This window comes from Delphinapterus leucas, chromosome 1 (assembly GCF_059928025.1).
Source record: "Delphinapterus leucas isolate spDelLeu-1000000601 "Yukka" chromosome 1, BTC_Dleu_Yukka2, whole genome shotgun sequence".
In the NCBI taxonomy this organism is placed as follows: Eukaryota; Metazoa; Chordata; class Mammalia; order Artiodactyla; family Monodontidae; genus Delphinapterus; species Delphinapterus leucas.
The window spans coordinates 164610642-164635113 of NC_143129.1; the positions used below are offsets into that span (position 1 = coordinate 164610642).

Here is a 24472-nt window from a genome sequence, read left to right on the forward strand (position 1 = left end):
GCTTTCACCTGGACTGAAGGCTACATGTTAAAAACTTACAGGACAGGGCTTCCCTGGTGGCGCACTGGTTGAGAGTCTGCCTGCCGATGCAGGGGACAGGGGTTCGTGCCCCGGTCTGGGAGGGTCCCACATGCCGCGGAGCGGCTGGGCCCGTGAGCCATGGCCGCTGAGCCTGCGCGTCCGGAGCCTGTGCCCCGCAAAGGGAGAGGCCACAACAGTGAGAGGCCCGCGTACCGCAAAAAACAAACAAACAAAACTTACAGGACAGTAGGACAGAGAAGCCTATCCAAATATGTTGCTACTTAATGTCTCAGCACAAGCTGAGACTGTAAAGCATTGGCTAATACAGGTGACAAGCTCTTACTGCCTTCCTTTTCATCTTTGCTCCTGGGGTGAGTCTAAGAAGCTTAGGTTCACAAAAGTGATCTAACGCTGTCTCCCACATCTACCCACACTTATCCAACCTTCACCCCAGGTTCTAGGAACAATTTCTGGAGAAGTTGGGTTAAGAACAACTATCAATTCTGGTTTCTCACATCCCTTTCAAAGGGAGAATGCCCCAGGTAGCTCAGCTTCTTCCTTATCAGTGCTGGCTCTGGAGAGGCAGAGAGACACAGGGGTCAGCCATCAGCCACAGGAAGGAATGCGAGGCAATGCCTGTGTGACGGGGCTGAACATTTTCCCCCTCTGCAAAAACAGCAGCACAGTGATATTTAAGGCTCTCCCTATGTCACGCTCCTGATGTGCACTATATGTAGCTGCAAATCCCAATCAATTTCAACATTTCTTAACTGCTGGAACGCCTTTCTTAACACTGTAATTTACCCTCAAAAGAACAGGGAGCACACACCCTCGCCTCCCCGGTACCACATTCTACTAACTGCCGCCCCTCCCACACCCCACTAACCCACCTGCACAAAGAAGGAAGGAGCCCTCCTTCAGAGCCCGCAATAGACGGCCACGGTACATAAGCCACCGACAAGAACTTTTATTTCTTCGTAATGACATTAAACACAACTGCTACAAGGGGAAATACATGATAAAGAGGAGGCACAAAACTTCACTTTCATAATTGATCCTGACAACAACCAAAGTAAATTGGGGCCTGCATTAGATGCAAAACTAAGGTTATTTCAGGCTCTTTATATACAAGTAAACTATGTAAACAGCACATTCCTACTCTGCATTGTCAAGACCCCCGTGGCGAGAATGTCATCACAGATAAAGAAAGCTAGGTAGGCAGTTAAATGCACACAACGCTTATGTAAATAAAACAGGGCAAGAATTCTACATGAAAATTAGACTTAGAGGCCAACACTAAATGTGAGATATGTAGCTTTTAAAAACAGATTAAAACTCCAGATTCTACCCACTACCATCTTTAAGGTGAACATGCCTGATAATGAGTCTTCTTTGGCTTTGTTTTTCTTCTTAAAGAATACCATGTTAACCGCCAGGGAACAGTTCTCTCCTCCCCCAGTCCAACAGATTTAATTAAGCTGCTAAAGCTTGAAAAACAGAATTATTTGAGCAAAGAGGAAATGTGATTGTCACATTTTCTCGTTAACCCATCACTCATTTGATTTGGCAAAGGCGATGCTCCCATTACACATCAGTCTTAAACCCTCCTGTACCAGGGAGGCAAGAACATGAGTCTTAGACTTTTGCCTAAGCAAAAGGCTGTCCCTTTACTCCTTGGTTATCTGTGGGGAACAAGACAGCTGCAATGCTAATTATTCCAGCAACAATTAATTCTAACTATGCTATAGTTCCAAAGGTGGATGTTTGTCCCACTCCATCAAACTAATTTATGGAAACCTGGAGAAGTGACTGATAAAGGAAATGCCAACTGAAATAACAGATTTTGACTCTTGCCTTTGAACAGAACTTCTCCTTTGCATTTTGGTCCCAGACTCTAAACCAAATGTCGAAGGAAAAGAGAATCCTTGACTGGATAGAAATAGTTAACACTTAGGGATATCCATCTAAGTTTACTGGTAACTATGACCAAGTTTCTCCCAAGTCAGTTTCTAAAGCAGGGTAGGATGTTTAAGATGGGTTACTTGCATACAAAGATGGGGCTGATGGAACAACAAAACCAGACAGAGGCAATGAGCCCAGTATCACAGGCTGTGCTATAGCAACTAGGTACAACCGTCACACAGAGTGAACAACAGCACAAATGCCAGACCGCAAAATCTCCCAATAGATGTCTAGAGCTGTCTGTAAAGAGAATAACAAACTCCTAAGACATCCGTTAAGATAGCTGCATATAGCATTACCCTTAAGATCAGGAAATGCTTTGTGCACAGGCTTAATCAAAACTATTTTAGATTCACTTTAGTAGTTTTGTAAAACTGTACATCAGAGGTTTGACCAAGTAAGGAGATGCTGGATCAAAAGGCACCTCTTATTAACTAATAATGGAGACAAAAGACAGCTTCTCCAAAGTCTCTCCCACAGGATGGAAGCTCACTAACACGTCAACTCATACTTGAACTGGAGTTCAGCAGATGAAACTGAAGACCAACTGACACCTCTCAATAGCACTGCTTTCTGGCCTGTCCTAGAGTCAAGACTCTGGGTGGGTGGCTCTTCAATAAAGAGCACAGTAAGGCTGTTCTTAAGAGGCATATCTATGTCTAACAGGATACAGGAATATGCCGGTAGAGCCCTAAGTTCACTGGGGAAAAAAGAAGGAATATCCTTGAAGAAAGGCAGAGAAGGCAGACAGTCACAAGATCACAAATCAACAGGGGTTGTTAGTCACCAGTCTTCTGTTAGAGTTAAGATGTACACGATTTGTAAACACTATTGTGCAAAATAAATTTAATGAAAAATGAAAAAAAAAAAGCCAAAACATAAAGGCAGCTAGTAGGTACAAAAAGAAGAAAAGATTTACACTTCTAATTTGTCCTTTCAACTACTTCAGATGTCCTGGATTACCAACTTTAAAATACTGACAGGTATTCGGAGATTCAAATAAAAAAGGTAAGAGGCGTTGTTAAAAGTGACTTGTATCCATTTATAAGTCATCAGCAATAATTAACACTGGCTTGCAGCCTGATAAAGAATCCCTTCCTCATAGGAGATTAAAAGATGATTTCTTTTGGGCACCAGAAGTAGACTTCACCTCTGCATAGAGGTGGGTGTTTTGCTTGATTCTGGGTGTTTTGACTTAATGCCGGCTTTCAGGCGGCAGCCACCTTCAATTTAAATTAAAAAATTAAAACTATTATCAACTCAACACTGCTTAAATGCATACACACACATAAACAGGAAGGACCTTATACAAAAAATTTCAAGTCAGCAATGGGCATTTCCTAAAGGTGACGAGTTCTTTAAATTAAAATGTTGTGAAAAATAAATTTCAAAATCTACAAAGCACAAAACAGCAGAAGATGAGACGCTGCTCTGGACAGGACCCTGGATAGGGACCTTCACTGCTGATGGGAGGAGACAAATGGACTGTACGGGAAATCTGGTAGACGCTGGAACCGATGGTGGCTTCGCATGTTCTGGTCAACCCACTGAGTCAGACTGTATCTTTGCAGAGACTTCTGTCGGAACCGGGCGTAGTTTCTATCAGCAGAGAGGGAAAATAAAAAAAGGACAAATGAGGGTTTCAGCTGGAATGGTCATTTGTATACAAAAAAGGCCAAGAAAACTATTTAAAGAATATTGTTACTTTTGGAAATTGGATATTCATTTTATATTTCGATTCTCATAATTTTAGAAATTTTGTATTATTTTCCTTATATGAAAGTCACACTATAAGTTCTATTTCCTTCCAATTTCCAAAGCCACCTAATTCCCATACAGGTATTATGGTGATATGGTCCATATACATGAATGTTCTAAGAAAACCCAATGTATAATGTATAATAATGTTTAAGCAGGAAAAACCCATTTTCTCCCTCTGGAAACATTTAGAACAGGATCTATATTTTATTGCTTGCATCAGACCTGTACCTCCAACAGGACTTCACTGTCTGACACAGCTCAAGGTTGCTCAGGACACAGCAGTTAAAATTAGAATAAAATTCCCAGAGAAGGTAAGCATCACGTGAGAATCACACTGCAAGTTTAGAAACTGAACAGACTCAAAGTTTCTTGAGAGCCTCCTTTAGTCGTGTACTGGGCTGGGGTTCCGAGCAGGACCCTCTGAGATAATTTCATCCCGTTCTCAACTCCAGCTTGTCTAATAACCACCTGGGAAGCTTTAATGTAAAGATATAGATTCTTGGCCCCTCTCTCCACCCTTAGACTTAATAACTTAGAATCCCTTGAGTCAAGCCCTGGACATCTGTATTTTTAGACATCTCCATAGGTGATTATGGGGAATAGCCCAGGTTGAAAATAATTTTAACAGTACCTGGTGTTTATCTAGCCCTATATGCAAATACTTGCTGAATTCTTTAAACATCTCACACCATTTAATCCTAATGACAATCCTACCAGAAAAGTACTCTCATTAACTCCTTATACAGGATAGGAAACTAAGCCTCAGGTAAAATAACTTCCCCAAGGTCGTAGAGTGGAGTAAGTAGAAGAGCCTGGATTTGAATTCACATCTGACTGCAGAATTTAATAACTATTACACAACACTGCCTTTCCGAGTACTGCTGTCATTTTGGCAACTATAGAGAAAACACTAAGTTTAAAGGCCCTGATGTGGGAGCACGTCTGACATACTTGAAAAATAGCAAGGAGAGACTTCCCTGGTGGTGCAGTGGTTAAGAATCCACCTGCCAATGCAGGGGACACAGGTTCGATCCCTGGTCCAGGAAGATCCCACATGCTGCGGAGCAACTAAGCCCGTGCACCACAACTATTGAGCCTGCGCTCTAGAGCCCGTGAGCCACAACTACTGAAGCCCGTGCGCCTAGAGCCCGTGCACCACCAAGAGAAGCCACCGCAATGAGAAGCCCAAGCACCGCAATGAAGAGTAGCCCCCGCTCGCTGCAACTAGAGAAAGCCCGCGCACAGCAACGAAGACCCAATGCAGCCAAAAATAAATAAATAGCATGAAAAACAGAAATAGCAAGGAATCCAGTGTGACTAGAGCAGAGTGAGCAAAGTGAATAGTAGAGGAGATGAAGGTGGTGAGCTAACCAAGTCAGCCTAGACCAAAACATATAGGCACTTGTGATCATGGAGATGGGAAGCCACTGGAAAACTCTGTGCAAAGAAGAGAGAATCTGACTTATGCTTTAAAAGAATTTCTCTGGCTGCTTGAGTTGAGAACAGTAGACAGGCAAGGGCAGAAGTAGGGAGACCATTTAGGAGACTTGCAACAATCCAAGTGAAAATGATTGAGAAATGATCAGGTTTTGGATATATTATACGTAGAGCTTATAGAATTTGCTAATGCACTGACTATGGAGTAAGAGAGAAAGGAATCACAGATGACTCCAAGGTCTCTGAATAATTGGATCAAGTAACTGAATAAATCTGTAAAACCACACTGCATCAAGAAACCAGAAGATTTCAGGACTAGAAAGGCTCTTTGACATCAATTAGTCCAATATCTTAATTTTACTGTTGTGAGGACCAGAGAAGTGAAGTGATTTGATCAAAATCACATAGCTAGTTAAAAAGGGCAAAGCCAGTATTAGAACCCAGGTTTCCTGAATTTCAGTCCAATTCTTATTCTATTACACTATATCACTTCTTTCTCTACCCCTGGAATTAAACAACAATTACAGCCCTACCAAAGCCCTACCACATTTCTCCTGTAGCAAAATTCTACCCTTTTCTTCCTTCTTCTAAACACCCACTCACCGCCTGGTGAGGTCCGAAGGATGCTGCCATTTGGGGTTCTGCATGTGATGAACTTGACCCATCAAGGCACACAGCTCCCCCAAGGTACCTGTGATACAGAGAGATCAGTGGTTAGGAAGCAGCTCAGTGAACTACCATGTCAGCCTAGGTCAAAACATGTACTTTCAGGGAAGGAGAAAACAGGCACTGGTCCTAATACTATCTATTTATGATTATCACAAGCAGTCAGCGCAAAAACTATAAGCCAGAGAAGAGAGCTTGCTCTTGGATGATATGATGATGAAGAAGCAGCAATAATGACAGCCACCATTCATTCATTCAACATTAATTTATTAGCTCCTATAATGTGTGAGAAACTTTACTGGGTCCTAGAATATGGTACAGACAAGACACTGGACCTGCCCAATGAAGTTTATACAGAAGACGGGCAAAAACTTTGCAAAACCGGGCAAAAACCAGTTTCCGAAAACTTTGATATGTAGTGACAGGAGAAATACATGCTGCTATGAGTACAGAGACTGGGGAGTGGGGGTTAGAGAAAGTCCCCTCCAGGGGAAGTAAATTATAAGCAGGGATCTAAAGGATGTATAGACGTTAGTGGGAGGGGTGGGAGGTAGGGATATCCAGTAGAAATAGCTAATATAAAGGCCCAGAGACACAAGACAGCAAAATACATTCAAGAAACAAGAGAAGTTGAGAATAGAAGGCGGGTAGGGGCTTTTTGCTTAAACAAGAAAAATAACTGGAGGCAATTTCTCAAACACCTGGGAGCCAGGCAAGGTGCTAGGCACTATACATGTTATCTTACTAATTCTGAAAAAATATCTTGTAGGGAGATAGATTTTTTTTTTTTTTTTTTTTTTTGCGGTACACGGGCCTCTCACTGTTGTGGCCTCTCCCGTTGCGGAGCACAGGCTCCGGACGCGCAGGCTCAGCGGCCATGGCTCACGGGCGCAGCCGCTCCGCAGCATGTGGGATCTTCCCAGACCGGGGCACGAACCTGTGTCCCCTGCATCGGCAGGCGGACTCTCAACCACTGAGCCACCAGGGAAGCCCGGGAGATAGATTTTTATTAAAATCATTTTAGAGATGGGAAACTATGGCTCAGGGAGGTGAACTTGCCTTAAATGATTATTAAACTGGACTAAAAACCGGCTCTTGTTAGATTCCATGCTTTTGCCACTATTTAATAATGCTTATTTTGCACTTACGGGCTGAGAATTCGGCTGAAGCTCACAAAACCAAAAATTGTGGTTAGAGAGAATAACTCCCCTAGACCAGTGGCTCTCAAATTTTAACGTGCATCATCATCAGCTGCAAATATAAAACAGGTTGCTGGGCCCCAACCCCAGTTCCTGATTCTGTAGGTCTGGAGTGGGACACGGGAATTTGCTTTTGTAACAAACGCCCAAGTGATGCTACTGCTGCTGCTGGTCTGGGAACCACATTTTGAAAACCTTTGCCCTAGACAGTGGAGACCCTTCTTTCAGCTGGTTTACATACTTCTCATGATCGTATCTATTCTGCTCTCAGGAACCAAGAGCTGTCAAACTAGGCGACAGACCATCTTTTCATGTTCTGGTAGAAGATATTTACTTAACTTTTAGGACCAGTATAATTTATTTGAAGCCTCAAGAAGCTCAACTCTGTAGAAAAAGTATATACTTTGGAGTTTAGGCAGACTTGAGTTAAAATTCCAATCCAGCCACTAACTAGCTCTGTAACCCTGGGTAAATCATTCCTCTTATCTATGAAATGTGGACAATAATAATATTTTGCTTGAACTTAAATATTAGGGATATAGTACATAAAAGACCTAGCATATCTGCTGGCACTCAGGCAGTGTGCAGCAAGTGGTAGCTGTTATTATTATGGTGTTACAGCCTCGGGACTATGTTAGTTTGCAAAGACTCTTCAAAGCCTGTGACAATCAATCACCTATTTATAAGGAAAAAAATGCTTATTAAGTGGATCAGTCTACATATAAACTATGACATGCTTTATAACACTCAGCAGAAATTCTCTAACCATAATGAGATGATACTTTTCAGCAAAAATTTATAGATTCATTACATTAAATGTTTCTATGCAGTTAAAATAAAAAAGGACAACCAAGGGTAAAAGAAGACAACTGACAAAATGAAAAATGTACCTGAAGTGTACCTTATTCTGCAAAGATAAGTCTCCTCATCAAACAAAACAAAAGAGGTCAAGGACATGAATAGGTAATTCTCAAAACTAATACAAGTAATCAATAAACGTAATGAAAAGGTGCTCAATCTCACTAATATGGAAATAAAACATATTAATCTCACTTCTTGAGAAGGAAATACAAATCAGAAATGAGTTTTCCTGGGCTTCCCTGGTGGTGCAGTAGTTGAGAGTCCGCCTGCCGATGCAGGGGACACGGGTTCGTGCCCCGATGCGGGAAGATCCCACATGCCGCGGAGCGGCTGCGCCCGTGAGTCATGGCCGCTGAGCCTGCGCGTCCGGAGCCTGTGCTCCGCAGCGGAGAGGCCACAACAGTGACAGGCCCGCGTACCGCAAAAAAAAAAAAAAAAAAAAAGAAATGAGTCTTCCCTTTAAGAGAGAAGTAGCTTTTGATTAGAAAATCCCTTGCCTGTTTGATTTGTTAAGCTAAAATCAAAGGTCTCTACTCAAATTGCTTTTCCTTTACCATACTTTCATATCACTAGCATCCCCCTCCCTCTAGCCCCCACAAAAAGGACATTTCAATGGTGAGGAAATCAGCTTTCCAAGAATTTCAAGATACATTTTTCTTGCCAAAGCATCACCAAAGGAGGGCTGGCAAGATATGGAAAGTCTGGTGTCCAGTCTCAAATGGGACAAGATTATCTGCAGACCATGTCCTTCAGCTTACTCATCTCTTACCACGTAGACTCTATAAAACTGTCCTGACGATGGAGACTAAAGATATACCTATAAACCTCCTACAAAGAAACCTATTCACTTTAAACTAAAAGAAAAGACTGATCAATTAGGCCCAATGAGGCTTCAAGTATTCAACTGCTAGGCGTCATAATCTAGCAGCAGCAACTTACATATAGCATTTACCATGTATCAGGCAGTATCCTATGTGCTTTACATATATTAACATATTTATTCCTTACAATAATCCTATGAGATATTTCCTCCAATTTACAGATGAAGAGGCACAGAGAAGTAATTGGTCCAAGGTCACACAGCTAGTGACAGAGCCCAAATTCCAATAACAGAATACCATCATAGGGTTGAGTTTCCTGAAAAATTTTCTAGGACTGACATTTCACTGTGTGGATTAGAAAGCAAGAATCATATTGCAATATGTCTTGTATACCCAGTTGGTACCTCAGCACAGCGCTGAGTAAACAAAGGCTCAATAACTATTGTCTCGGCTTATGTACCAAGTAATGTTAGTTTTCATTAGCACCAAGAACTTAACTGATGTACCAGGGTAACCTTTATTATTAATAAGGGTTAATGATCTAGAGATAATGGGAGCTAATATTTATCAAGCATTTATTATGTGCCAGGCACTTTGCTAACTGCTTTGCATGTATCCTATCACTTAATCCTAACAACCACATGAGGCAAATACCATTATCTCCATTTTATTCATGAATAAACTGAAGCTTAGAAAAGATACTCATCTATCATCTAGTAAATGGGAAAGCCAGGATTCAAACCCATGTGGGGCTATTAATCCAAAAACCTTATTTCAGCTCATAGCTTCAATCTCTTCTTCCTCCAAATTTAGAGATGCTAACAAGAATAGAAACATTTAAATTTTCTCTTTTCATAGTTTCCAACAGATGGGCTTTCTTGGACCAACAATCAGTACCATGGGTTTATTTTAAGTTGTGGCTAAAAGGTGGTGAAGACTGTCCTTTGTTTTGTGGCTAAGAATGAAATTCATCTAAGAATGAAATTAGGAGGAAAAAACCTCAACATTTCAGAGATGAGATCAGCGGTTCACCGAAACAATCTATAAATATGCAGCTGTTATAAAGGAGGAGTAATGATAACGCTGAATGCTTGCTATGCCAATGGCCCTTCTGACAGGTCTTATACATCACCATACTTTGTACCACACGACCAAGAACAGAGACTCTCTGCTGGCTAATGACCTAAGATCTGGCCTGGCACCAACAGGTCATTAAGTGAATCAATCAGATACTCTCCCTTGGAATGTGAATGTGAGCTTTAATAATGAGAACAAGAGAGAGAACAGCACACAGAGGTAGGGCTCTAGGAGAGGACAGACACTTGAGATAGCTAATAGAGAGCAGCAGAAGCACTAGTCATAGAGAGAGATAAGATTAGAAGTACCAGAATCACTAACTCAGCAGGAAAACCTATTGAAAAGGAAACAAAGACATCCATTTCTGAGGGGGCCTGGCTCTATGGTTGATTCTTTTTATTATGAGGCCAAGCTATGTAGCTGAGCCTCTAATCTTCATCTTTTCCTGTAAATCCTTAAACTCAGTTACTTAAAGGTAATCACAATGTCTTTATTCAATGCAATCAAAAAACTACCTAATACAGGGGAGGGAAGGAAAGAAAAAAAAATGTGCTACAGGGGTATAGGCTATTGCTTTTACAAAAAGATTAATAGAATAGGAATAGGGAATTCCCTGGCGGCCCAGTGGTTATGTCTCCATGCTCTCACTGCTGATGGGCCGGGTTCAATGTCTGGTCGGGGAACTAAGATCCCACATCCCACAAGTCGCACAGTGTGGTCAAAAAAAAAAAAAAGGAAAAAAAGATTAAGTAGAAAGCCAGAATGCAAACATCCAGGCCAACAAAAGTGTGATGATCTAGTACAAATCTTGACTGATTTTGTCCATGCATACAAGGCAAAAAACAAAAGAAAGAAACAGGAATTATTATATAACTCATTTCTGCAGTGTTGTATTGTACAGGGGATATTGAACAATGTATGAATGTTCTCAACAGTAATGGCAAATGTAGAAACAGAATTTACATAACCACTGCTGCTTATGGTCTTCAGTAAAAATCAAAGCAGACTTCCACTTCTAAGCATAATGAATGGGCACACCTCCACTGTAAGCAACTAGAGACTGGGCAAAATGTATGAAACAACTATATTCAGACTGCTCAGAACTGTAATCCCTAAGGGAAGGGAAACAGTTGAGGTGAGACTCAAAACTTCTTATGAGTCTATGAGTTTATAATTTTTCAAAATAAAAAGTTTTTTTTTAATGAAGGCAAAACAAATATAAGTAAACAAAAGCAGAGAGACTTCACAACAACAGACCTGCACTATAAGATACTAAAAGAAAAAGGAAAAAAGAAAATATGAGATGGAAAGGAATCAAGAGCACTGGAAATGGTAAATATGTGAGTAAATACAAAAGCCCTTTTCTCATTTAAAAAGTGTCTTTAAAAGATAACTGTTTAAAGTAAAAGCAATAATCAGGGACTGCCCTGGTGTTCCAGTGGGTAAGGTTCCGTGCCCCCAATGCAGGGGGCCCAGGTTCGATCCCCGGTCAGGGAACTAGATCCCACGTGTATGCCGCAACTAACTAAGAGTCTGTCTGCAAGCCGCAGTGAAGATCCCACGTGCCACAACTAAGACCTGGAGCAGCCAAAATAAATAAATAAATATTTTAAAAAAACAAAAAAATAAAGTAAAAGCAATAATGTATTGAAGAGTTTATAATATATGTATAAAAACAGTAACAAAAAATGGAGATTTGGAAGGGTACTATTGTTAGGGCCTTACAGTATATGTTAAGTGGTATATTATTTGAAGGTAGACTGATTAAAGTTAAAGATCTGTATTGTAAACTATAGAGCAACAGTTCTCAAAGTATGTCCCAGGATCTGTGGGAGTCCTCAACACCCTTCTGAGGCTTCACAAGATCAAAATTATTTTCATAACAGCACTAAGATGTTATTTGTTTTTACTACTTGCAATCTCTCAAAAGTGTACTGGGGAGTTTTCAAGAGGCTACACAACATGATATGGAATGCAGATTCACATATGAGAATCTGGTAGTTTTCTATTAAGCTAGATGTTAAAAAAAATCTGCAAAAATGTAAATCAATGCATTCTTCTCCCTAAAATTTTGGTTTTGTTTTGAAAATTATAGTTATTTTTAATAAAAACATTATGTTAACATGCAATGAATTATCTTAAAATATATTAATAAATATTTTAACAATTTACCAGTTATAACTTTTAATATGGTTGCGTATAGATAAATACAATGCAAACAAGCAAAAACATTTTGGGGTCCTCAATTTTTTTTTTTTTTTTGGTTTGGGGTCCTCAATTTTTAAGAGTATGAATAATCTGTAAGAGTGTAAACAAGTCCTGAGACCAGAAACTGTGAGAACTACTACCCTAGAACAGCCACTGAAAATAAAACAAAGAGGTATAGGTAATAAGTCAAGCATGGAGATAAAACGGAAAATACTAAAAAATACTCAAAAAAAAACAAAAACCAGGAAAAGATGAAAGAAGAAACAACGAACATATAGACAAATAGAAAACAAGTAGTAAGATGGTAGATTTAAATCCAACCGATAATTACATTAAATGTGACTGGACTAACACTTGAATTAAAAGACAGATTGTGAGACCGGGGGAAACAAGACTCAACTATATGCTGTCTACAAGACATCCACTTTAAACATATAGATAGTTTAAAAGTAAAAGGATGAAAAAAACATACCATGCAAACACTAGTCAAAAGAAAGCTTGAATGGCTATTTAAATCAGACAAATTAAACTCTAAAACAAGGAATAATACTAAGAGTAAAAAGAGACAGGTCATAATGATAAAGGGGTCAATCCTTCACGAGGACATAATATTCCTAAATGTATATGCATCTAATGGCAGCATTTCAAAATACATGAGGCAAAAATGACAGAACTGAAAGGAGGAACAAAAACATCCACAACTAGGGTTGAAGATATGAACTCTTCTTTTAATGAGAAAATCTGTAAGAATATAGAATTGATCACTACCATCAACCAACAAAACCTTATTGAAATTTATAGAACACTCTACCAACATCAGAATATATATTTTCAAGTACACATGGACCATTCACCAAGATAGACCATATGCTGGCCTATAAAGTAAGCCCCAATATATTTAAAAGGATTGAAATCACACCAAGTATATTCTCTAACCACAACAGAATTAAACTAGAAATTAATAATAGGAAGATAGCTGAAAACTCCTAAATATTTGGAAATTAAGCAAAACACTTCTAAATAACCCATAGGTCAAACAAGAAATCACAAGGGAAATTAGAAATTGCTTTGAACCAAATGAAAATGAAAACACATCAAATTTGTGAGATGCACCTAAGTAGCACTTAAAGGGAAACTTGAGACTTAGAAAGGTCTCAAATCAGTGACATAAGTTTCCACATTAAAAATCTAGAGAGGGGCTTCCCTGGTGGCGCAGTGGTTGAGAGTCCGCCTGCCGATGCAGGGGACATGGGTTCGTGCCCAGGTCCAGGAGGATCCCACATGCCGCGAAGCGGCTGTGCCCGTGAGCCATGGCTGCTGAGCCTGCGTGTCCGGAGCCTGTGCTCCGCAACAGGAGAGGCCACAACAGTGAGAGGCCCGCATACCGCAAAAAAAAAAAAAATCTAGAGAACAAGAACAAATTAAAGCCAAAGTAAATGGAAAAGAAATAATAAAGAGAAGAAAAGAAAATAGCCAACAACATAGAAATATGAAACTAAAAACTTACTTTGGGGAAAAAATTAGTAAAATTGATAAACCTTTAACTAGATTTGTTTAAGAAAAAAAAGACAAATTACCAATATTAGAAATGAAACAGTGAACATCACTACAGATCCTACAGTAATTAAAGGAATAATAAGGAAATTTTTAATGAATAATTTTATGCCAATAAATTCATCAACTTAGATAAAATGGACAAATTCCTTGTAAGACACAAATTACCAAGATAAAGAAGATAAAGAAATTCTGAAAAGCCCGGTATCTATTACATCTGTAGTTACAAACCTTGCCAAAAAGAAAACTCCAGGCTTTATTGGTAAATTCTACCAAACATTTAAAGGAAGAAACAATACCAATCCTGCACAAACTGAGAAACTGAGGAGAAAACAATTCCCAACTAAATTTATGAAGCCAGCATCACCATGATACTTAAACCAGAGGAAGACAGTACATACAAGAAAAATTGAAGATGAATATTCCTCATAAACAAGACATAAAAACCCTTAAAAATACTAGCAAATTGACTAAAGGATAATTCATCAAGACCCAGTGACTTTACCCCAGGAATGCAAGTTGGCCTAACAGTCAAAAAAAAGTAATAAATGTAGTACACTGTGTTACAAAATAAAGGAGAAACACAATATGATCCGAATAAATGCAGAAAATTCATTTGACAAAGTTCATCATTCATTCATGATAAAAACTCCCACCAAACTACAAATAGAAGGGGAACTTCCTCACCTGATAAAGAGCATCTATGATGAATCTACATCTAATATCATACTTAATGTACTAGAGATCTTAGTCAGTGCTGTAAGGCAAGAAATAAAAAAGGCTTATAGATTGGAAAGGAAGAAATACACTGTCCTTATTTGCAGATAAAGTCATGTTAACATAGAAACTTCTAAGGGGTCTATTAAAAAGTTACCAAAAGTAATAGAAAAACTTAGCATGGTTGTAGGACACAAGGTCAACATAAAAAATCAACTGTATATCTATATGCTAGCAATGACCAGCTAGAAATTGAAAATTAAAAAGTATCACTTACAATACCATAAAAAAAGCATAAGATACTTATGAATTAATTTAACAAAATATGTACAAGACCTGTACAAAAAACTGCTGAGAAATTGAAGACATAAATAAATTGAGAACTATATCCTGTTCATGGATTGGAAGGCTCAATACTGTTATGATATCAACTTTCCCCAAATTGTTCTACAGATTCAACACAATCCCAGTGAAATACCCAACAGGTATTTTTTTTAACAAATTGACAAGATGAAATTGATTTTAAAAAATTATGGAAATCCAAAGGACCAAACAATTTTAAGACTTACTATAAAGTTATAGTAATCAAGACAGTGTAATATCGACATAAGAAAATACACATATATTAATGGAACAGAATAGAGAAGTCAGAAATAAACACATGGAAAGAATAATTTTTTCAATAAATGGTGTTAGAACACCTAGATATTCATATTAAAAAAAAAGAACCTAACCTTTGCCTTAAAAAAGCCATAAAATAGTATAATCACTTTGGAAAACAGTTTGGAAGTTTCCAATACAGTTAAAAAAACACATACTAAATGACTCAGCAATTTCACTCCTAATTATTTTCCCTAGAGAAATGAACACATGTTCACACAAAAAACCCATATATGAATGTTTATAGATGCTTTATTCATAATAATCAAAAGCTAGAAACAGAAATGTCCATCAACAAATGACTAAACTGCGGTATATTCATACAAGGAAAAATTCAGCAGTGGATGTATAGAACATACATGCAACAACATGGAGTTGTTTCTTGTTGTTTTAAAAAACTACTCCAAGTAAAAGAAACCAAACACAAAAGAGCACATACTGCGTGATTCCATTTATATGTAACTCTAGAAAAGACAAATCTAATCTATAATGACCAAAAAGAAATCAGTGCTTTCCTAGAGCTGAAGTGGAGGCAGGGACAGATTGACTGGGATGGAACACAAGGGAAATTTTTAGGGTGGTGGGAATGTTCTATCAAGCTTGATTGCTGTGATGATCTCACAAGTGCATAGTTCTGTCAAAACTCACCAAGTACACTTAAAATGGGTACATTTTATTGCATGTAAAACATACCACATTAAAGTCGATTTAAAAAAAGAAAAAAAGTTAATGCATACTTCCAGATAAATATAACAGGTTGACTGCATGAGTTTATCTCTTCTTGCTCCTAACATCCCTCACTAAATTGGAAAAGAAAGGTCTCAAATGAATGATCTTAGCAACCGTCTAAAGAAACTAGAAAAAGAAGAGCAAATGAAACTCTGAGTAAGCAGAAAAAGGGAAGTAATAAATATCAGAATGGCGGCTTCCCTGGTGGCGCAGTGGTTGGGAGTCCGCCTGCTGATGCAGGGGACACAGGTTCTTGCCCCCGTCCAGGAATATCCCACATGACGCGGAGCAGCTAGGCCCGTGAGCCATGGCCGCTAAGCCTGCGCGTCCGGAGCCTGTGCTCCACAACGGGAGAGGCCACAGTGGTGAGAAGCCCACGTACCACACACACAAAAATATATCAGAATGGAAATTAATGAAACAGAAAAACAGAGAAAAAATCAATGAAAAAGCTGTTTTTTTAAAAAAGAAAAATAATAATGTTGATAAAGTTTCAGCCAGACTGATTAGAAGAGAGAAAACACAAATGACCAATACTAAAAATGGGAAAGATGGTATCACTAGATACTATATAAAAGGTTAATAACAGAGTATTATTAACCTTAACGCCAATAAATTTAACAACTTAGGTGAAATAAACAAATTCCTTGAAAGACTACCAAAGCTCACCCAAAAAGAGATACCAGTTTTTCTATACAAATTCTTCCAAAAAATTGAAGAGGTGGAAATACTTCCCAATTCACTCTGTGAGGCCACCATTACTCTGCTACCAAGACCACACACAAAGAAATTACAAGAGAAGTACAGACCATATCCCTTATGAAGATAGATTCATAACAAAATTTTAGCAAATCAACCCAACACTATCAAGGATAATACTTTAAGACCAAGTGCAGAATGCTTAAGACCAGGAATGCAAGATTGGTTTAATACTGGAAAATCAAATAATACAATTCTCTAACATTATATGATTATCTCAGTAGATGCAGAGAAAGTATTTAATAAAACCCAATACCTGTTTCTAATAAAAATGTACAAATATCAACTGAATTTCCATATACTAGCAACAAACAATCTTGGTAAAGATGGGAGTAACTGGAATTCATACACTGCTGGTGGGTATATAAAATGGTACCACTTTGGAAAACAGTTTGGTAGGTTCTCAAAAAGTTAAACATACCTACTGTATGACCCAGTCATTTGAAAGCATATCCATACAAAGGTTTGTACATGAATGTTTATAACAGCTTTATTTAAATAGCCAAAAATTGGAAACAATCCAAATGCCCATCATTAGATGAATGGATAAACAAATTGTGGTATATCTATATAATGGAATACTACTCAGCAATAAAAAGGAATAAACTACCAAGAAAATGATTAACTGCAAAATAATTATGTCTTAAGAAAGAAGCCAGGCTCAAAAAAGAGTATACAGTGACAGCAGCTCAGCAGTTGCCTGGGGAGTGGAGGGAGCAAGGAAAGGCAGGAGGAAGGAATCACAAAAGGGCACGAAGAAATTTTGGGGTGTTACAGTATGTTTATCTTGATTGCAGTGATAGTTTCATGGGTGTTTACATAGGTCAAAATTCAACAAACTGTATACTTTAAGTTTGTGCAGTTTATTGTATTTCAATTAAAACTCAAGAGAGAAAAAATATCTTGAGAGAGGTAAGAAATTCATAAAATAAGAACATAAAAAAAGAACAAAACAGGAAAGAATTCTTAGAAGTCATAAATGTGAATGTAAAAATAAAGAAGTTAATAAGAATAGAAAATATCCCAGAAAATAGAATAAAGAGACAGAGACAGAAAAGGGAAAGAAAAGGTAAGAGACATAGAAGATCAATCCTTGGAAGTTCAATATCTAACTATTAGGAATTTCTTAAAGAGAGAGTAGATTATACAGAGAAGAAACAATTATCAAAGAAATATAAGAAATTCTCAGAACTGAGAAATATATATCCAAATTAAAAAGGCCCACTGAGGACTTCCTGGTGGTGCAGTGGTTAAGAATCCATCTGCCAATGCAGGGGACACGGGTTCCAGCCCTGGTCTGGGACGATCCCACATGCTGCAGAGCAACTAAGCCCGTGCGCCACAACTACTGAGCCTGTGCTCTAGAGCCTGTGTGCCACAACTACTGAAGCCCACGAGCCTAGAGCCCGTGCTCCGCAACAAGAGAAGCCACCGTAGTGAGAAGACCGTGCACCACAACAAAGAGTAGCCCCCACTCACCACAACGAAGAGTAGCTCCCACTCACCACAACTAGAGAAAGCCCGCACACAGCAATGAAGACCCAATGCAGCCAAAAATAAATAAAATAAATAAATTTATTTAAAAAAAAAAAGTAGAATGGTGATTACCAGGGGCTTTGGGGGAGTGGCAGGGGAAGGCTAGTTATTTTTTAACGGGTATAGAGTTTGAGATTTGCAAGATAAAAAAGTTCTAGAGATTTGTTTCACAACAATGTGAATAAACTTAACACTACTAAACTATACACTTAAAAATGGTTAAGATGGTAAATTTTATGTTACTTTTTTTTACCACAATTAAAAAAAAAAAGACTAACGGGTCATGTCAGAAAACATAGGAGCCCGCTTGAAGGATTTCTCATTGGTCAAAACTGGGACAAATTGAGCATCAAAAAGAATACTGACTATAATTGATTAGAAGACATTGATTTTTTTAAATTCATGAGATAATAGTGATACTAAAAAAAAAATTGAAATCTTCATACAAGTATGCTAGCTAGTACTTGTAGAAGAAACAATATATTTAGAAAACAAACATTTTCTATGCAACTCTGTGTAGTAGCTGATTCCAGCAGAGATCACCAATGAATGCTCAAACCATTAGGTGAACAATTGTTGTGGAACAGGATATTCAAATGGTACCAAGGAATCACCCCACAGATGACTTACTAATTACAAAGGGGAAAATGTACCTTAGAATGGAAAGATATGGCAGTTAACACTTTAACAAAGTGATCAAACTTAGCATCACTCTTAGTAGAACAATCTGTCATTAGGTGGTGCCTCCTTATCTGATATGGGATGAACACACAATGGTACCTATGAATTATTCCAGTTTATTTTAAACGCTTAGTCTGAATCTAATCCCTCCTCTAGACCCAACTTCCAGTTTACAGGAAATATAGGGGATGGAGGAACAAGTTAAACAACGCCACAAGGAAACAATCAGACACAATTCAGAAGGTGGGACAAACTACAAACCAAGTGACCTAGATTAAGAAAGACTAAAGAGACAATAACTAAACACATGAACCTTGATTAGATCTTGTTTGAACAATTTACAAGAAGACATTTTTGGGAAAACAGGGGAAACTGGAATATGGACTAGATATTAGATAATTTTAAGAAATTATGATTAAATATAAATTGCCAAGAAACATGTGAAAAATGTTTAACCTCATTAATTATTAAAAACAAAATGTTAAAATTTACCTGTCAAATTGGTGACAAAAATTAATACAATTTTTTTGGGCAGGACAATCTGGTAACGTGTAACGAAAGTTTTAAAAATGTTTATATACTTTACCCAGCAATTCCACTTCTAGGCATTCATCCTATAGAAATAAGAGTTGTACATAAACATCTATGAACCAGAATGTTCACTGCAGCATTACTAATGAAAATGGACATAAGCTAATTATCAAGATGGAATAATAAATGATACTTCATAATCATTAAAAATCTTAATTTGAGATATTTAACATGGAAAGGTCCCTAATACATTAAGTAAATGGAAGAGAGTAGTTATTTTTTGTGATCCTAGAGGGCAGAACTAGGAACTACCATTGGAAGTTATAAGGAAGCACAGTTTGGCTCAATGTAAGGACTAATTTTCTAACAATTAGAATTTTCTGAAAAGAATCTAAAAAAGAATGAACATATGTGTATGTGTAAGTGAATCACTTTGCTGTACACCTGAAACTAACACAACATTGTAAATCAACTATACTCTAATTTAAAAAAAAAAAGAATTTTCTAAGCAATGAATGGCCTGCTTCATGAGGTGATGAGTTCTGCACTATTAGACTCTAAGCAAAGGCTGAAGGGTCACTTGGCAAAGATAATACAGAACAGATTTATATGTTAGGAGATTAAGGAGATCTTAATGGTCCTTTCCTACTCTAAGAATTTATAATCCCATATAAAGTTATCCATTAGCTGGGATGTCAGAAAGAAAGTGGTTGGTATTTCTTTGTAAATGCTATTAAAGACCCATGTGGCACTAAACTAAAAAGAGATTATACCTATATTACAATAATAGAGTTGAAGAATGATTTACATTATTGTATTCTGTTATCAATAATATATACATTATTGATAAAGTAAAAGAAGATGATTGATTAACCTAATGGAGAGGATTCAAGCTGAATTGATAGGAACTAATTTTGAACCTGCCCCCTATTAATTTCTCTGTGTCTAATAAGGAACCTGAAGTGAAATAGTGAAATAGCACTAAACATCTCAAAAAGAAGGGCAGGAGACGCTCTGCTCCTTCTTTTTGATTCTAGCTGCCCAGTAATTCATATATAAAGAGAGGAGAGAAAGAATATGCCCACACCCCCCCTGCAATATGGTTTATAAAATCTTTAAATGTTGGATGTATGACTATTAGGCAGTGGAAAGTGACACAGCATTTAGTATCACATTTGGTTCCTGGAAGGCAGAAGCAAGCACTGGAGGTCTATGAAGGTTTTAGAGTAACTGGTAATGTTGAAAATTCTTAGATGTAAAAAAGAAATCCCCTAAAAGATGCACTTAAAAAACCAACCAACCAAACAAACAAAAACCAACCTTTTATTATGGAAAATTTCAAATATACACAAAAGTAGAGAATAGTATAATAAGCCTCCCCCTCCCCCCCAATCACTCAGCTTCATTTATCAACATTTTTGTAAGGCTGTTTTCTCTAATCTTTCAGGTTGAGTTCTTTCGTTTTGTTTTGTTTTTAGATTTAAAAGCAAACACCTGACATCACACTATTTTTACCTATAAAACTTCAGTATGAGAAGATACACTTCCTTGCTAATAATACTAAATATTTAATAAATGTTAGTTGCTATGGCTAGGTACTGTTCTATGCATTATACTACTACTTACATGTATAATTTTCCCATAAACTAAGCCTCACTGTTATCTCCATTTTATAAATGAGAAAACTGAGTTTTTACTGGCTCAAGGTCACAAAGCCAGTAAGCAGTGGTGCTAGGATATGAACCCAGAAGTTAACTCTAGCCCAGACTTTGTTTTCCCGACCACTAAAGCAGGCTGACTTTTCTCTATTCTAGTTATTCTAGCCGTTCGTTATGGCATATAGATTGTTGTGATAAAGTGGAAGAGGGACTGCTGAATGAGGAAGAGACTGGAAAAGATGCAATAATATGAGCAGCTGCTCACTGCTCTTCTTGTGAAATTTTCTTTTCTAAATGCCCCAAATGAGAAAGAAAAATGTGATTGGATATCATCATTGTCAACTGCCTAGGATACAAAAGAAAGTAAGTCACCTCATAGAGGGAAAGCAATGATCAAGTCTCTTCCACAGAGGTTGAATATAGACGAACTTCTTTTAATTTGCCCCTCTAATGAAAGCGGGGGGTGGGAGTGGGGATGTCTCTAGTTCCACAAGTCCTTTAGTTCAAGCAAAGTGATCTCACACATAAGGCCGAGTAATCAGTATGAGCAGTATTTGACTGCTTAATGAAATCTCTGGGTAAAAAATAAAAGGACCCCGGAATATAAAATTCTTCTGGCTGATGTCTCAGAGTTCTAAACCTTTTACTCACAGCCTTATAAAAAGAAAAGAAAACTACTAAGTAATTCAAGATTTGTCAAAGAAAGGGGAGTTCTCCTTTGATCTTCAGCCAAAAATTCTTCTAAAACCCTCCCTACTGATTTACAATAGATCTTAGAGTAACCGAACTACATCATCTTCTCTGTGGAGCCTACCAAGGGCATCCTCCTTCCCCATCTTCCGCTCTGCCCAAGCACAAACAGAAGAGCTCCTACCCTGCTCCTACTGCATTTTATACGTAATTCTACTAGAGCACTAATCGATACTGCAGTGTAATTATCTTTTCCTCTCTGGATTATCAATTCCCAGAGGTCCGAGACCCTACCTTACTCTTTACATTTCCAATCCCTAATCTTCAAACTGAGCACCACTGAAAGTACTCAAGAAAGGTGTGCTGAATGAATAGAGAAATAAGCTAAAGATGATAGAATATGGAGTGATCTTTATAAGAAGGAACTGTTTTACCAGTATTTTCTAATCTCTACACCTTCAGTACAGTTCACAAGCTTCCCTTTAGGAATTTCCCCATCAGCCAATAGTTTAGGATGAATGAATGAAAACATGGACTATAGTCTCTTGAGGGCTGGAGAAAGAATTCAGCCGTTTTGGTTTGCAACAGCTTTTAATGAACTAGGGAGAACTCAGACTGAAGGATCTGGAAGATAGTCAAAGCCTTTCAAGAGCTTTTATTCAGATGCCAAGATGGTATTTGAAATGCCTGCTTTTTACATTTAAATGCTGAAGGCAACAGGGAAAATAATTCCAAATAAAAAACCAATGATTACCAAGCAGTGCCTGGTCGTCCACTACTAATTTTTATTTTTTATTATTTTTTTTCCTACTAATTTTTAGACAAAAAAATCCGAAGCAAAAAAATCCCTAGCAAAAAAGGTCTGGTTACAGCCCTCAGCCATGGGGGAGACACTTTTCATGTACTGGTATGAGTCTCCTTGGACCCCTCTCTAATACTGGTTAGCCAAACCACTTTGAGGATTATCTGGTTAGGCAATCCCTTGAAGTAAAAATCTTTGGATAAGAATTTATCTTTCTCACCAATTTACAAAAATTCAAGACAATCTCTCAGTTTAAGCTATATTACACTGGAAAAAAAAAGTCTCATCACATTTTTTATATGTCATTCTTTGATTACTGTGTTACCTTGGTTAGAGTCCACTGGGTCTTCTATATGAGCAATGACATTCCTGAGATAACTTTGCTTCTGCTTTTCTAGATCTGATGGTGAAAACGTCGGAATATTAGTCCTTGAACAAAGCAAACCAGGAGGAAAAACAATCAGTTAGAACCATGAATATAGTGCTTTGTACAGAGAAGACATATACAACTGATGGATTAGAACAACTAACTCTCAAAACACTCTCTAAGATCCAATGACAAAAGACAGTGTTAGTCACGTAATATGAAGCTGCAACCAAGTATGGAGTTGAGAGAAAAAAGAATAGATATAACCTGCTGTTAACAAGGCATAGGGACTTCCTTGGTGGTGCAGTGGTTAAGAATCTGCCTGCCAGTGCAGGGGACAGGGGTTTGAGCCCTAGTCTGGGAAGATCCCACATGCCACAGTGCAACTAAGACCGTGCGCCACAACTACTGAGCCCGCGTGCCACAACTACTGAAGCCCGCGCGCCTAGAGCCTGTGCTCCGCAACAAGAGAAGCCACCCCAATGAGAAGCCCATGCACCGCAACAAAGAATAGCCCCCACTCGCTACAACTAGAGAAATCCCGCGCACGGCAACGAAGACCCAACGCAGCCAAAAATAAATAAATAAATAATTAAAAAACCAAAACAAGGCATAGCAAAGCAAAGCAAAGACTGCCTACTCCATAGAGACAGAAAGCATTTGTTGAGTAATTCAAGGTTAGTCAGGAAATAGCTAACTTCATAGAGCCACAGAAAAACTGAATAAGATAAAGACCAAAAAGAACCAGCTGGATGTGGCAATTAAAACATTGGTGACCTTGGCAAGAACAATTTCTGGCCCTCACTCATGCTGATTACACGGTACTAAGGAGTCTGTGGATGAGACAGTGAGTTTATTACTGCTCCAAGTAGCCTTAATTTCCACTGTATACGATTCACAAAGTTCCTTCAAGTCACCAAAGCAAAACAAGAAAAAAACCCCAGAAAACTGGGATTAGGGGTGGTAGGAATAAATTTAGTATCTGTGTAATCAAAAATTTTAAAAGAATCTCGTTGTAAGGAAGCCAATCTGACTCAACCTAAAAAAACAGCTTTGCTAATTGAAAAGGCCCATGTAGAGATACTGCCATCTCCTGGCAACAAGGGAACAGATTGAAAAGGTGACCCAGATCGGCAAACTCTGTAAAATTTTCTCCCCAAGGACAGTTATATGCAAGTTCGGAGAGATGACTAAATGATTTTCTACATAGTTATATCTTAACATTTTTGTAAAAATTATTCTAACTTCCTATATCTGTGACCAAGTTTCCCCACACTCAGGGAAAGAAATCTTACATTTATACAGTGCTTTCACTAATATGTCTTTTTTTCTCTTCAAAATAACCCTGTGAGGCAGCAGGGAAGGCATCATTAGCCTCATTTTATTGACAAAGAAACCAAGGTCAGAGAATATTTGACTTGTTCAAGGTCACACAGTTATTGGTAGTCCCAGAACTTCAAGTATGCTTACTTCTGGTGTAGGGCTTTTCCCCCACACTAAGGAGAAACTCAGGAGAGGAAGAAAGCAACTGAAGAGAACCAACAGAAACCAGAATACTTCACTATACCATTACCTTGTTTTGGTTTGCAGAACAGGAATGACTTTGCCTAGTCTTTTTTCATGGACCTTCAGCTTCCCAGAATCCTTGTCAAGAACATCCTGCGTTTTTTCAGAGCAGAAAGAATGAAGAAGCAAAGATGGCCCTTAGTTATAACAAAACATCATTTATGGAAATATTCTTGAACTAACGGCTACATAGGCATACTCGTGAACCC

The 24472-nt window shown here is 38.1% G+C and overlaps 1 protein-coding gene across 4 annotated transcripts in view; it reads right to left on the reverse strand.

Annotated features, from left to right (window-relative positions):
* Positions 1–973: 973 nt before the first annotated feature.
* S100PBP (S100P binding protein) overlaps positions 974–24472 on the reverse strand; it is a 31768-nt gene continuing 8269 nt past the window's right edge. For 3 of the 4 annotated variants that reach the window (XM_030760031.2, XM_022575117.3, XM_089896729.1), the window contains 4 exons: positions 24271–24356; positions 22656–22759; positions 5785–5872; positions 974–3582 (listed from right to left, as the gene is read on the reverse strand). In XM_030760031.2, coding sequence (XP_030615891.1) covers positions 3441–3582; positions 5785–5872; positions 22656–22759; positions 24271–24356 — 420 coding nt within the window. In that variant the 3' untranslated portion in view covers positions 974–3440. Of the gene's footprint in view, positions 3583–5784; positions 5873–19235; positions 19264–22655; positions 22760–24270; positions 24357–24472 lie in introns of those variants that run through there. The other variant, XM_089896725.1, reaches the window with a different exon arrangement.